Source organism: Curcuma longa, chromosome 10 (assembly GCF_044706935.1).
Source record: "Curcuma longa cultivar G26 ecotype Majalengka, Jawa Barat chromosome 10, ITB_CL_G26_1.1, whole genome shotgun sequence".
In the NCBI taxonomy this organism is placed as follows: domain Eukaryota; kingdom Viridiplantae; phylum Streptophyta; class Magnoliopsida; order Zingiberales; family Zingiberaceae; genus Curcuma; species Curcuma longa.
This window is the reverse complement of record NC_133870.1, coordinates 6,742,959-6,756,643: the sequence shown is the minus strand read 5'-3', so window position 1 is coordinate 6,756,643 and position 13,685 is coordinate 6,742,959. Positions and strand designations below refer to the sequence as shown.

The following is a 13,685-nucleotide window of genomic DNA, read 5'->3' as shown; positions in this document are numbered from 1 at the left end:
CTTGAAGCATTTGAAGCCTGTTCTCGTCGCCAACTAAGAAGCCAAAGCCAAATGCTGCTGCTGCAGCTTGAAGAAGCACTTACTTTCAGTAATGTTCAGATTGTATCAGTGCTAAAAGATTTTGTAATAATCTTCTCCTACGTCCTTCCTGAATCTGTTTTTTTTCATCCTTGTTTGTATGTTTGTATCCATCGGGTACGAATATAAGTTACAGCTTTTCGATTTACCTCTCAACATAATCTGAGTTTGTTACCAGCATAAGAGTACGAATATAAGTAAATTTCGATGAAGTCGATGTGATGCCTTCTCCGTAGTAATCAATTGGTTTTCTGACAATTTAACTAAATCTGTATGAACTTATGAAGCCATGACACACACTGCAATACCCTATTTCATCACGATCAATTACAATTTCTCGATTTACCTCCTCACAGATAATCGTAGGTTCCATAAATCCGTGTGGAACCGTTGAGGTGGTGAATTTCACCTTTTGATGATAATAAGAAATATAATATTTAAGTATTTACCATTAATTTGGACACCAAATTCTTTCTTTAATTATTTTTAATATAAATAAGGCTAATTAGGCTTGATCCAGGCCATCACTAACGGGCCAGCGTGGCCCACCTACTACTATGCGGTGCACCAGGTTGTTATGCGGACGAGCGCAAAGCTGCAGGGTCTCGGGATAAAAAATATACTACATATTACGGTCTTGCCTTCTTTTCCGAAACTACAAACGCCACCCGAGATTTCTACCCTATTCGGTGGAATCAAGAGATCCGTCCTGTCATATCACAAGGACGGTATAGGAATTGGTTTGTTTTTAGGGATGACGATAAGGCGAGTTGCCTGATTTATATATTTTCTCGTAAATATAAAATTTGCCGTCTAGGGTTCTTGTCGACCCATCCTTACCCCGGTTGCCACCTCCAGATCCGGTTAGGGTTTATCCCTGTTGCGTTCTTCTTCGATCGACGTGTACCCTCCTGCGCCCGATTTCGTCGCCTGATTTCGCGAGCGTTGATCCTTTCTGTCGAGCAAAGATGATGCAGCCGGCTGGTGGTATGGTTCAGCCCCCTCCCATGGCACCGCCCCCCATGGAACAGCAGCAGCAGCAGCAGCCTCCCCAGCCGTGGATGATGGTGCCGCCTCCCCAAGCGCAGTACTACCAGACTGGCCCTGCGCCGCCCATGTGGAACCAGCAGCCGTCCCAGGTCCCTCCACCGGTCCCCCAGCCTGTTCCGCAGCCGCAGTACCAGCCCCCAGCTCCGTTTCCGCCTCCCCAGATGCAGTACCAGGCGGCGCCAGCTCCTCCACCGGCTCAGGCTTTCGCTCCGCAAGCTGCTTCGGCTGATGAGATACGCACGCTTTGGATCGGTGACTTGCAGTACTGGATGGATGAGAGCTACATCTACAGTTGTTTTGTTCAAACCGGAGAAGTATCTTTCTCATCTCTTTTCCTTTCTTCCCGCTGTCACTTTTATCTACTTGATTTCTCTGATTTTGTTCTTCTTCGCTACTAATCTCAGTGCTGGTAGCAGGTTACAAATTAGGTTGATTTCACAATGTTTGTGTAACTAGTTCCGAAATATGTTATTTTTCACCATTCTACCAGGCACTACTAAGTTTGCACTTGGAAAACTAATGTCTTGCTTTCAATTTTGTACTGTTTGAATGAACTTTTTTTTTTGAATGAATAGCAACGTAATTAATATGGTGTTCTTCACGATCGGTTTATTTCTGTGGGTTGGATTTTCTGTTATCATTAGTTCTATATTCCCTAATTTGTATTTAGAAACACAGCTGCCAATAATTGCCTTGAGATCCATATGTTTCCAACTAGTCACTCGAGATGACACTGAAATTGTATTGACTTCCTTCTACTATGATTCATTAACAATTTAAACCATAGATGTAAATTAAATACCAACATATTTTTCATCATGAATCAAAGGGCTGTTATGTTTCTGTGTAGGACTATTTTGACATACTGAATCTTGCATTGAGCATAGGCTTTCATAATCAGAAATTACATTTTATTTAAATCACTAGTTATCAATTTGCCTAGTTTTGTTAGCAATAGGTTTCAACGTAGCTCTGCCCAAAATTTAGTGAAAAATCATCAGGTTTATCAGATTGTATGTATTCTTATATAATGTTAGGGCAGTAATTGCTCATGCTAATCATGCTCATGTGCCTTACATAATGGTGCCTCCTATGGTTCTGGTTTCTGCACTCCACACTTTATTGTCTATGTATTTTTTATTATTTCCTTATTCATGTTCCTAATGATGCAGGTGGTTTCTGTTAAAATAATCCGCAATAGGCAAACTGGGCAGTCTGAAGGTTTTGGTTTTATTGAGTTTGTAACTCGTGTTGCTGCAGATCGAGTTCTTCAAACATATAATGGTCAAGGGATGCCAAACTCAGAACAAGTTTTCAGATTGAATTGGGCAACATGTGGAGCAGGTGAGAAACGAAATGATGGCATAGAATACACAATTTTTGTCGGGGATTTGGCTGCAGATGTGACTGATTATTTGTTACAAGAGACATTCAAGAAGCACTACACATCTGTGAAGGGTGCTAAAGTTGTCACTGATAGATTGACGGGGCATTCCAAAGGCTATGGCTTTGTTAAGTTTGGTGATCCAAATGAGCAAACAAGAGCCATGACTGAAATGAATGGCGTTTACTGTTCAACCAGGGCCATGAGAATTGGTCCAGCTGCAAATAAGAAAAATCTGGGGACCCAACAACAATTATCTACAAACAGTATGTGCTCATTGTTAGTTCTTTTGCTTCAATTTGTGTGTATGGTGCAGCTTGATCTCTAATTTTGCAGGTGTCCTGTTATTTGAATCCAAAGTTGCCCATTGTATTATTATTGAATGCATAGTTACTCTTTTTAATATCAGATTCATGCTTAGTTGAGATAAAACAAGTAAATTCAACCTATTATAACTTCCAAGAGTTATCTTGACATTATTGCTCTCTTGTACAAATTGTTTTCTTCAAGCACTTATCCTTTCGTAACTTGGGCTCATTAAATATGGTATTTAGTGAAGAGCACTTATAGAAACTCATATTGTCTCAAAGCAGGATTCCATACTACCTTCATTTAGGGCATGGAATTGACTTCAACTGAGATGCATATCACCTATAGTGGTGGCCCTGGTTAGGTCAGTGTTTTGATAATGTCGTAATTTGGTTAGTCCTTTTTGTGGCATCATTTGCTACAATTTGTTTTTTTACCTTTTATTTAACTAATGCAAATTAGTTGTTTTTAATCACACCTTATTTCCTGCTTGTTTCTATATTTTAGTTCCCTCTGTTTCTTGCATTTGGCACCTGCTGGTTGAACTTATGATTGTTATAATCTTGCAAATCAAGTCTTTTGAATCGGCTTTCTGATCTTTCTGCAACGCAATTTTTTCTTCTGATGCATACTAGTTTTCTGTCTATTACTGAAGGAATACCCTTTCTACGTAGTTATATTTTTTTAAGTTGCCAATATTTATAATTTGGTCCAGTGGTCTGTGGTCCTTGTTCTACTGTCTTTTTGTGGTCTTTGCTTTTATAATACTAAAGTTATTATGTGAGAGTTATAGTTCTATTAATGTATCTTATGTTTCTTTATCATTTTTCTTCTTCCTTTGTTTTAAAAAAAAGAAATTTAAATCATTTTTAAGTGCAATTGATCTTCTTGATGATTCGGCGACAAGGTTAGCTTGTCAAATAACTTTCCTCTGGTTGTTGACTAGCGTCAAGCAAGGAAGTGATTTTATTCAATGTTGCTGCCATTCTTTTGCAATTATGCATTCATTTATTATCATTGAAGTTTTGGAGTTATTGAGCAGCTTCCTGTTGATCAATAGTAGTTATTTTGGATCTGAAATATTCAACAGATCAATAGTAGTTATTTTGGATTTCTGAATTATTTCATCATTCAACTGCATTACTGTTATTTAAGTGGTTATAGAGGTGATTAACCAACACAACATCTTATTCTCCTCATCATCTTTGTTTTGATAGCTTTAAACTAGTCAAGGATGGAATAATACTTTTCTGGATTTCCCATAGTGATTTCTTATTAGACATTTAGTACAAATTGCAAAAGTTTCTGGTTTTTGTCAGCGGATTGCTTTAATGGTATCATATTTGGATAATGCATCATGTGACCAGATTTAATGGGTAATTGACATCAGCTAATCTGTGGATGTTTGATGAAAATAGAAGGTGCTTAGTGCTGTGGGCTTTTATCCATGCCATTTTCTACCTTCAGAGGTTGTGCCATCCTCATTCATTAAGCACAACCCAGAAAAATCCTTAATTACAAACCTCGTATAATTTGTGATATGTAAGTTGCGAGAATGAACAATACTTGAAGTGTTTGTAGTCTAACTTTAATTGTGGTTCATTGTAGGTTAGCTTTCATATACTTGTCTTCATCATTGTGATTTAAGATTCATTGTATTCAAATGTTTTGTTTTTGTTTGCAGTTTCATACCATGCTACACCGAATACTGAGTCTGACAATGATCCAAATAATACCACTGTAAGTACTTGGTTTAAATTTTTCATGAGGCTTTAATAATCTGAAATGGATGAATTGATTTGCAGTTATTTGTTGGCGGGCTGGATCCAAATGTCACAGATGATCTATTGCGCCATACTTTTGGTCTATATGGAGAGATTCTGTATGTTAAAATACCTGTTGGCAAGCGTTGCGGCTTTGTTCAATTTGCTAACAGGTGAACTCATAATTGAATTATTCATCAACTGGCAAAACAGGGTATTTTTTTATTAATTTTTTATGTAGTATTTTGTGCCTTTATTTTTTTTTTCTCAGAACTAGCGCTGAGGAAGCCTTGAAGATGCTAAATGGGACATCATTGGGTGGACAAAACATCCGGATTTCATGGGGTCGCAGTCCAACAAATAAACAGGTTGAATATTCTCAGGTTCTAAAGGCTTACCAATCTTTTATTTTTTTCATTTATTCTTTTTTTTTCTTTATCAGCCACAGCAAGATCCCAACCAGTGGAATGGTAGCTACTACGGCTACAACCAAGGATATGAAGGCTATGGATATGCTGCTCCTCAAGATCCTAATATGTATGCTTATGCAGCATATCCAGGATATAGTAACTATCAGCAACAACCACCTCCTCAGGTAAACCCTTGTTGGAAATGTGGTTTCATGTGACACTAATCAGATGATAAGGTTAACTCGGTACCTTTACCGTTACATCTTACTATAAGTGATCACTTGTGCAATGATAATCTGGCATGTCATTACCACCAATGATCCAATTTTTCATGCAAAATTGTGTTTCCACTTTTCAGTTAAATTTGAGTTGCATGCTATAACTCTCAATCTTGATCCTGGTCATATCAAATTCTGCTTTCATTTTTCATCCGCTTATAATTTCTTCAGCATATTATATGGCAGAAATATATGGTCAAGTTCAATAAATCAATAGGTAAACTTGTCTTATTGCTAAATCATGCTTGTTAATGACCTTTGAGGAAAAACATAACGGCTTTTGGGATAATGTTGATCTATTGTTGTTTCGCAGTTTGTTCAATGAGTTTCTTGTTTTACAATTATGTTCCATGTATATTGTGACAAACTCAGAATAATTATTTTCTAAGTCCATTTTGATTCTCGCAGGCATGAGCAACACAAATGATGATGGCGGTGTTGTGCCGATGAGATCTGAATATGAAGCTTTGGGCTATTCTGTAGTTTGGCTTGCTTCTGTTTGTAACAATTCCGTTAGTAATTTAGTAGGTTTGTTCTCGCAGTATAATTCTTGCGATAGATGCCGAGCGAACATGAATGACCTGATTGCAGTGTTAATACTTTGTGCTAGTTTTGATGAATTGTGATGTCAGAGATTCTGTTTAACTACTTGGTTCCAGTGCAGTGATTGAAACCATCTTTTATTTTCTCAAACTTTTCGATCCATCCACAGGAAGATATTCAGATATTGACTTGTTTGTTTTATAGGAATGATTATAGTTCATGTTGTGCAATGTTAAACATATTTCCAGCCCTTTGTTGATGCCCAAAGTTAGCAAGCAGCAAGCAGTGATGATGCTCTCTGTCAATGATATTCTTCAAGTGAGTTCCTAATTGGTTCATGGAAGGTCAGTGATAACCTGCTCAGCAAGCAATCCTTTCCCTTTAATTTTCAGTTTCTGTTCTTTCCTTTTCTTTTGCTTTAATTCCTTTTCCTTTTTTCTTTATTCTTTACCCATTCTCTTTGTTTTTGATATTCTTTGCTTGCAGGTCAGGGGAGGCACCCTGCTTTGGTCTATATAGATTGTTTCTCATTTTGCACCATTGTTCATCACCAAGAACTCAGCATGTTGCCCTGCAGTGGAAGCAGCGTTGAAATAATCTCTCGGCTGCTGATGCGCTTGGACGGCTTGGACGGCGTATACGGCGGCTCTCCGCGGGATGATTTCAAAGACAAGTTTGAGAATGTTAAGAATGATATGGTGAAGCTGAAGAACATGCTCAAGGAAGACACGCGCAAGGAAAACAAAGCCATGGGGGAACTTGGTGAAGTTGCCCGTTGCATCGATGAGATCATGAGCAGAGTCGACGACAAATCATCAATCGCCGAGTTACCGGATTTGGAGAGCGATCTGGACAAGATCAATGAGGCCCTCGAGAAAGCGCTCAAAGTAGTCGTCACTGACGAAGATCGGAAGGAGATGGACTCGTCGGCCGCGCGGGGGGAGGAGGAGGAGGAGGCGCCGCCGCTGGAGCTGTCGTTGGCGGAGCAGGAGATCCAGAAGAGCTCAGCGTGGGGGCACCTCAAGCTCGTGGTGGACTGCCTCGAGCAGCAACTCAAGAATTGCCTCTTCACCATCTCTGTCTTCCCCCCCAACGCGGAGATCAAGAAGCGGCTGCTCTTCCACTGGTGGATGGGCGAGAACATCATCAAGGACGTCGACGACGGCAAGCGCTGCTTCGATCAACTCGTTGCCAAGGGCTTCGTCATCCCAATCAAGAAGCGACATTGCGACAAGGATCATTACTGCCAGATCCAGAGCTGGATCCGCCTGCTTTTGATCGACGTCGCAAACACGAACGCCTTCGTTGAGTACGACGAGTCGGGCTATCCCAGTGAAGACTACACCAGGAGCCACCGCGCCTGCCTGTGCAGTAAACAACCGCTGTTCATACCCACCGAAGAGGAGGCAGATCGGACCTTGCGCACTGTCTACAACATCAGCAAACAGTATCATCCTCTTAAACCCTAAAATCATTTTGAGATGACGACGATGATGATATTTGATGATGTTTGTATTCCTTAACAGATACATCGAGTTCCCGCCGGATTGGCTTGTTTACAAGACAAGGATGACGACGATGCATCTGGGGAGGTGGCGGGAGCATACAGAGGAGGACAAGAAGCAGCATGTTGAGGTCCGTGACAATGAATTCTTGGCCGGGTTAGGAAACTGCCGGAATTTGAAGTACCTCAGCTTGAGGGGCGTCTCTCGGGTGGAGAAGCTGCCGGACTCCACCGAGAAGCTCCACGCGCTCTCGACGCTCGACCTCCGCGCCTGCCATAACCTTGAGAAGCTGCCGCCGGAAATCGGCAGCATCAAGAGGCTGCAGTTCCTCGACGTGTCAGAGTGCTATTTGCTCGACCATATCCCGAAGACGCTCTCTTCCCTGTCGGAGCTGGAAGTGCTCAAGGGCTTCGTCGTCGGCGATTACTTGAATAGGAGCCATTGCCAACTCGAGGACTTGGAGAAGTTGAAGCAATTGAGGAAGCTCAGCGTCAACACTGGCCGCGAGTTCAGGGATGAAGAGTTGGAAGCAATTGGCAAACTCAAGGGCGTCACCACACTAATTATAACATGGGGAGTCCTCGGAAAGGAATCTAAGTCGGCGGCCGCCACTGACGGCGGCGCAGGCCAAACTCCAGATCCAGAAGCCACCAAAGGGAAAAGCCGTGCAGAAGCTTCTCAGAGCAAGCAAACCGCTGTCGCTCCGACTCATGATGTGGCCGATCATCAACCGAAGAGGCCACAAACGACGATAACGAGAACAACGCCGGCGCAGGTTCTCCCTCCTAATCTGGAGAAGTTGGACCTCCGGTGCTTCAACAAGGAGAGACTCCCGGAGTGGATCGATCCTGAGAAGGTGAGGAAGTTGGAGAAGCTTTACGTGAGGGGTGGGGGCATGCTGAAGAGCGTTATCCTAGAGGGAAAAACTTGGTCCGCGACCGTGCTGCGGGTGAGGTACCTCAAGAAGTTGGAGGATTCATGGAGCTCTCTGCATGCTACGTTTCCGAATCTCCAGCGCGTGGAGAAATTCGAGTGTTCTCCTGAGTTGCGTGATTGGCACTGCGATGAGGAAGGATTTTGGCGGCTGCCCGAGAAGGAGGATGAAGTTGGAGAGAGCAGCAACACCGCAAGATGATGACAGAGTAGAATTGGGAGCTGATCATATTGATTGTGCGCTTTCGGTTTTCTTAGTTTCAGTACGGAGTGTGTTTGTGTGTTCATCAATAAGGTTGCATATTGTTACTTGTGCAAAGCTACAACTTTCCTTTTGAATTTAACAGAATAAATCAAGTGTCATTCACGCCCAGAACGTTCCGGCAACATCTCCGGCGTAGTTGACGTTGACGTCGAGTTAGAGGCCGAGGGCGGCGGCTGGAACTGGATGCTGCGGACGCCGACGAGGGTGGTTTGGACTTGCGGTGGCTTGGGCTTGAAAACGGCGAAGCAGAGGATGAGGAGGTGGTGGTAAGGAAAAGATGAAGGGGGAGGAGAACGTCAAAAAAGTCAACTTACGTGTGAGATTTAATTACATGCAGTTAAAGTCAACTTACGTGTGAGATTTAGTTGCATGGAGATTAATTAAATAGATGATGCATTTACTTATTACTCCGTTGGTCTTCGATTAAACTTGGAAGCTTCTGAAACCTTGTGGTTGATTGAATAATCTTGATGCAAACAGTTTGTTTTTAATTTTTCCCTTGTTTTCTTATGAGTTGACTTTGAAGGTGATGCTCTTGGCATGTACCGACCGAGCGAAGAGATGGCCTCGCGTTTGCCGATGAGACAAAGCAATGGCCTCCTCCCACCACAAACATCAGCACATTGATCTCCATGTTTGGAAGGAAGGATTAAGCTGCGTGAAGGACCTTGTTGTATTGTCAGGTACAATTCAGTATTCAAAACAGTTTGTTTGGAAAAGATATTTTGTTGATACAAACTGCTAGATTTAGCTGTTCTTAATGCATTCACAATTAGCTGGCCACACCATTGGAATCTCTCATTGCTCTGCCTTCAACGATCGCCTGTACAACTTCACCAGCAAGTCCAACCTTGACAACGTCGATCACCAGCAAGAATAAAACTGTCTTTGCTTCTAAATTCTTGGTGTTCCTTGTCAAGATTTTATGCTATTTGGAAGGTAGGATGTGGGAAGCTATTCAGATATGAAAGCTGAAAATTTTTGAGTCCATGAAGATTGCATGGACTGCCATTCCGATTTCCTGGAGCAGAAGAGGAACCTCAAAGGAAAGGGCATTATTCCGATACCTATAATCCTCAATTTAAAACTAATTGCTAAGTTGGTTTTTATTTTTACGTTAACACTTATTGAGAAAAGACTGAAATTTTTTGGGCTAATCTACTCTTTTTTCTGCGATTTAAACTACTACAATTAGAAAAAAATAGTATGTAAGAATAAATATAATTACCTTGCCATTACAAATTAAACACAGTTATAAGTGGGTGATGACTAGATCTTCTGAAGATCTATTGATGTGTTTGACTTTAAATTGATGATATCATTCTAGAAGGAAATTGAAAAAATACAATACGACAAGAGCCAAGATCACACCCACAACATCAGAAATGACCAATGTCTGCAAAAGTCAAACCTTTTCTCACTAATGCGGCATCTTGTCGCCAAGTCCACGCCACAAGTCAACCTGATTTAAATCATATTATATTTATTATATATTTTTTTAAAAAATAAAATTTAAATCATTTTTTATTTCAGACTTAAGTAATCAGGAAGCAAGGAGGTAAGTTCAAAATATTCATCAAGTAGGGAGGCAAGTGCAAAATGTTCCCGGCTTTTGACTTGTGGAACATGAGGTGGGCCCCTGTGTTTTAGTGGGCATTTCGCACGCCTAGCCGGGCCCACGTTGACTTACGGCAGCAAGGTCTATGCATGACGTCACCTTTTTTGATTCAGTGCCTTCTAGATTTTGTTTAAAAGGTGATTTACTAAAGACTCCACGTTTTTTTAAATATTGACACAAAAGTGTCTGTATTCTCAATATTATCAAATCTTATCTCTAAATTTTCCTTTTACTCCCTCCCTTTTACTTTAACATGATTATGTTTGCTATTCCTTAATATCGATAATTAAAGTGTAATTTACTCAAAAAAAAACTTTGCAATTTTCCAATATTCACTTAAAAGTATTTTTATTTTGAATCTTATATATTACAAGAATTAAGTATTTTGCGAGGAGCTATGTTAAAATATATATTATACTCAGGTTTTTTCCAAAAATATTTCTATAACTTTGAAGGGTAGAATAAAATTTTCTGAATCCTAGAGAGGAAGATTGAAAGAAGATAAACTTAGGGAGGCAAAGTGAAATTCCCTCAAATTAAAAAGTCATTAATTATTACAGTTTTCGACAAGTTCCAAAGACTTATAATGATCTCATAGAAATGAATTGCTCCTCCATTTCTTCCACTTCAGCTTCCCCTTGAAGCTCCAATATATATAAATATATCAAGCCCTCAATCCATCTTCCAATCTTCTTTCCATCAAAGCAACCAGAATGATGAGCAATGGAGGCAGATGCAGCTGGTGGAGTTCTGCAGCTGCTGCAACAGAATTGGGCGGTGAGGCTAAACCTCATCCCCAATCTTGCGACGAGTCTTCAGGCTCAGCTTCCGGCAGCTCCATCACCTTCCAAGAACTCGCCCCTCATTCTTTCATCGATTCCTCCTCCATTTCCTGGACTCAAGCCTTGCTGTACGTGATCTTTGCCAGCTTTTCTCGCATGGTTTCTGATTGATTTCATGCGTGTATATACATGATGCAGTTTCATGAAATGTATGTATATACATGCAGGAATGGGACTGAAAGGCCTGAGATTTTTCTCTCCATGCTGCAAGATCAAGAGCTCGGTTCGAGAACCTGCATCGACAAGCAAGATCATGCCTTGGTTTCTGCCGTGGATCAGAATTTTTTGTTTCAGCAATACAGTTTCAGCCCTGGTGATGAATCCATCAACCACAGCAGTGTTAATCCAAGCTCGTATTGTTCATGGCCCAAACCTCTTCCAGACCAAGAGGTCAACAACCAGTTGCAGTTCATCACCGGAAACAGTACTACTGATGCCAATTCAATCTTCCATCCTCCATCTCAAGCTTCCAAAACTGCTTGTGGAAGAAAGGTAGAATTTTATTTTTGATATAATGCATACATTAATATTTTGGAGCCTTTAATATTTTTGGTTTTTGTGTAATTCATTACAGATGAGTTCAGGAACTCATGACGCATGCTCTTCTTCCTCCACCAAGAAAACAGGAGGTGATCAGAAAAGGCCCCGGATGGAGACGGCTTCTTCCCCGTCACCGGCCTTTAAGGTACGGCCGATCGATCGATGACATTTCCTTAGATTATGATCCATCATGCATCTTTAATTAGATCTCTTGCTTTTGTACTATCTTGCCTTTTTTTTTTTTTTTTACATGTAGGTCAGGAAAGAGAAGCTAGGGGACAGAGTCACTGCCCTTCAGCAACTAGTTTCACCTTTCGGAAAGGTATATATTCCCTTCGATTAACTAAAGATCGATTAACATCTGCATTAATTCATTGATTCCATTGATATCAGACTGATACTGCATCAGTTCTCCAAGAAGCCATTGATTACATCAAGTTCCTTCATGACCAAGTTGGCGTAAGTATACTGCAATACATTAACTTTCAGTATTTATAGCGATCACTAACTTTATATGCGTTTGCATGATTGAGCTTTAGGTTCTAAGTAGTCCCTACTTCAAAGATGGGCTTCCAAGGAAGCAAAAACAGGTGCCAAACCTAATGCAGATGATCAACGATCCGTCGAGGGAGGACCGCGATGCCACGACGAAGCAGTTAGGCCTGAGAAGCCAAGGGCTATGCCTGGTCCCGATCACCAGCGTGTGCCCGGCGACCGGGGAGACGGCCGGTGATTTCTGGCACCCTACTGCAGCTTTGTTTGGAGGAAGCTTCAGATAGAGCATGCAAGAGCCGAAGTAGATGAAACTGATTATTGAATAAGCTAGCATTAGTTAACCATGTTTGAGAGCTGAAAGAGCAGGAACAGATGCTAAATTTGGCTGGAAAGTTGAGTGATTGCTGAATTTAGCAGAAGGGGGATGAGGAAGAAGGAAATGGGTGGATTTCTGTTCCTGTTCTTTGAATTGATGCAGTTTTTGGAGTGCAAGTGGAAGGCACAGGCCACTCATGCACTTCGCCATCATCCTTCTTGATTGAAAATGTGATTCAATAATGTGAAGGAGTCTTAATTGAGTACAATTTTTTTCATAAATTTACTTATTTATTTGCTTTGAGATCTTGACTTTCGAGTTGTGTATATGGAATGATGATCATAATGTGTCAGAGGAAGGCTATTGGTGTTTGGAGTCCCAGTCTTCCTGTTTCTTGGCAGAATTCTGAGTGGAGGACCCCTTCAGTGTTCTTAGTTTCTAGATGATAATTTTGACTTTAATGCTTAGTCATGACCGAGAAAAAAATGGAAAGAGAAACAACAAAGAAAACATTTTTATTTCCTGTTTTTAGTTTTTTGGGAATATTTTTTTAAAAAGAACAATTAGGAAATTGTTTTAAAGTCAATATCATATTTCATATAAAATTGAAATTGTGTTAAGACTCAACTGCACCTCATTACTTTGAAAATCACTCTCACTTATTTGTATGAAATTATACTAAAAATTATCTAAAATTTTTTAGAATTAATTGACCGTCTTTATCATTCATAGCCTCTATATGACACTTAGGGTCAACAACCATGGTGACCTGTTGGTCAAAGTCAACTTGATCAAACATGATTAAAGAGGAATTGAATTCAACCCAAGTGAGGTTCGAGTCCGATCGAACTCACTCTGCATACTCATCCCAAGGGATAGAACCTAGCTGGGATATAAGTCGGCCTTGGACCTCTACACCCTCATTGTTTTGGCTCGGCCTCAGATCTCAGCATCATCCATGTATTGGTTTTAGACCTTGACACTATCTCGACTCGGTCTCGAAGCTTAGCACTTTCACTATCTCAGTTCGACCTTGGATTTTGGCACCCTCGTTGTGTTAGCTTGGCATCGAATCTTGGCATTATCCCTATCTCGGTCTCAAACCTCAGATCTTAGCATTATCCTTGTCTCGGTCTTTGACCTCGACACTATCTCAGCTCGATCTCGAATCTCAACATTCTCATTGTCTCGGCTCAACCTTGGATCTCAGCATCATCCCTATCTCAGTCTTAGACCTATGCTCAGTCTTAGATCTCGACATCATTCTTATCTCGGTCTCAGATCTCGACACTATCTCAGCTCGGCCTCATATCTTAGCATCCTCTTTGTCTTGACCTCGACACCATTCCTATTCGG

At 40.9% G+C, this 13,685-nt stretch overlaps 3 protein-coding genes across 3 annotated transcripts; all 3 read left to right on the top strand.

Moving 5' to 3' along the window:
• The first annotated feature begins 913 nt into the window (after positions 1–913).
• On the top strand, positions 914–5,965 carry LOC141835919 (RNA-binding protein L-like). Its single transcript, XM_074723321.1, has 7 exons — positions 914–1,442; positions 2,301–2,778; positions 4,506–4,561; positions 4,627–4,757; positions 4,856–4,952; positions 5,027–5,179; positions 5,681–5,965. Exons 1-7 carry the CDS (start codon positions 1,047–1,049, stop codon positions 5,684–5,686), a joined length of 1,317 nt encoding a protein of 438 aa, XP_074579422.1. The 5' UTR covers positions 914–1,046; the 3' UTR covers positions 5,687–5,965.
• Positions 5,966–6,378: 413 nt separating this feature from the next.
• On the top strand, positions 6,379–8,618 carry LOC141836641 (disease resistance RPP13-like protein 4). Its single transcript, XM_074724148.1, has 2 exons — positions 6,379–7,262; positions 7,342–8,618. The coding sequence occupies exons 1-2, from the start codon at positions 6,379–6,381 to the stop codon at positions 8,453–8,455; spliced, it is 1,998 nt and encodes a 665-aa protein (XP_074580249.1). The 3' UTR covers positions 8,456–8,618.
• Positions 8,619–10,849: 2,231 nt separating this feature from the next.
• On the top strand, positions 10,850–12,374 carry LOC141836670 (transcription factor bHLH113-like). Its single transcript, XM_074724178.1, has 6 exons — positions 10,850–11,046; positions 11,146–11,470; positions 11,553–11,663; positions 11,775–11,840; positions 11,912–11,977; positions 12,058–12,374. The coding sequence occupies exons 1-6, from the start codon at positions 10,850–10,852 to the stop codon at positions 12,295–12,297; spliced, it is 1,005 nt and encodes a 334-aa protein (XP_074580279.1). The 3' UTR covers positions 12,298–12,374.
• The last annotated feature ends 1,311 nt before the right edge of the window (positions 12,375–13,685 follow it).

What these genes read in the sequence shown, in the direction of transcription:
- LOC141836670 (XM_074724178.1), top strand. Translation starts at nt 10,850, where the DNA reads ATGATGAGCAATGGAGGCAGATGCAGCTGGTGGAGTTCTGCAGCTGCT. An exon ending in AAACTGCTTGTGGAAGAAAG is followed by an intron (nt 11,471 to 11,552) that starts GTAGAATTTTAT and finishes AATTCATTACAG; the next exon opens with ATGAGTTCAGGAACTCATGA. An exon ending in CCCCGTCACCGGCCTTTAAG is followed by an intron (nt 11,664 to 11,774) that starts GTACGGCCGATC and finishes TTTTACATGTAG; the next exon opens with GTCAGGAAAGAGAAGCTAGG.
- LOC141836641 (XM_074724148.1), top strand. Translation starts at nt 6,379, where the DNA reads ATGTTGCCCTGCAGTGGAAGCAGCGTTGAAATAATCTCTCGGCTGCTG. An exon ending in GTCTACAACATCAGCAAACA is followed by an intron (nt 7,263 to 7,341) that starts GTATCATCCTCT and finishes ATTCCTTAACAG; the next exon opens with ATACATCGAGTTCCCGCCGG.
- LOC141835919 (XM_074723321.1), top strand. Translation starts at nt 1,047, where the DNA reads ATGATGCAGCCGGCTGGTGGTATGGTTCAGCCCCCTCCCATGGCACCG. An exon ending in ACAACAATTATCTACAAACA is followed by an intron (nt 2,779 to 4,505) that starts GTATGTGCTCAT and finishes TTTTGTTTGCAG; the next exon opens with TTTCATACCATGCTACACCG. An exon ending in ATGATCCAAATAATACCACT is followed by an intron (nt 4,562 to 4,626) that starts GTAAGTACTTGG and finishes ATTGATTTGCAG; the next exon opens with TTATTTGTTGGCGGGCTGGA.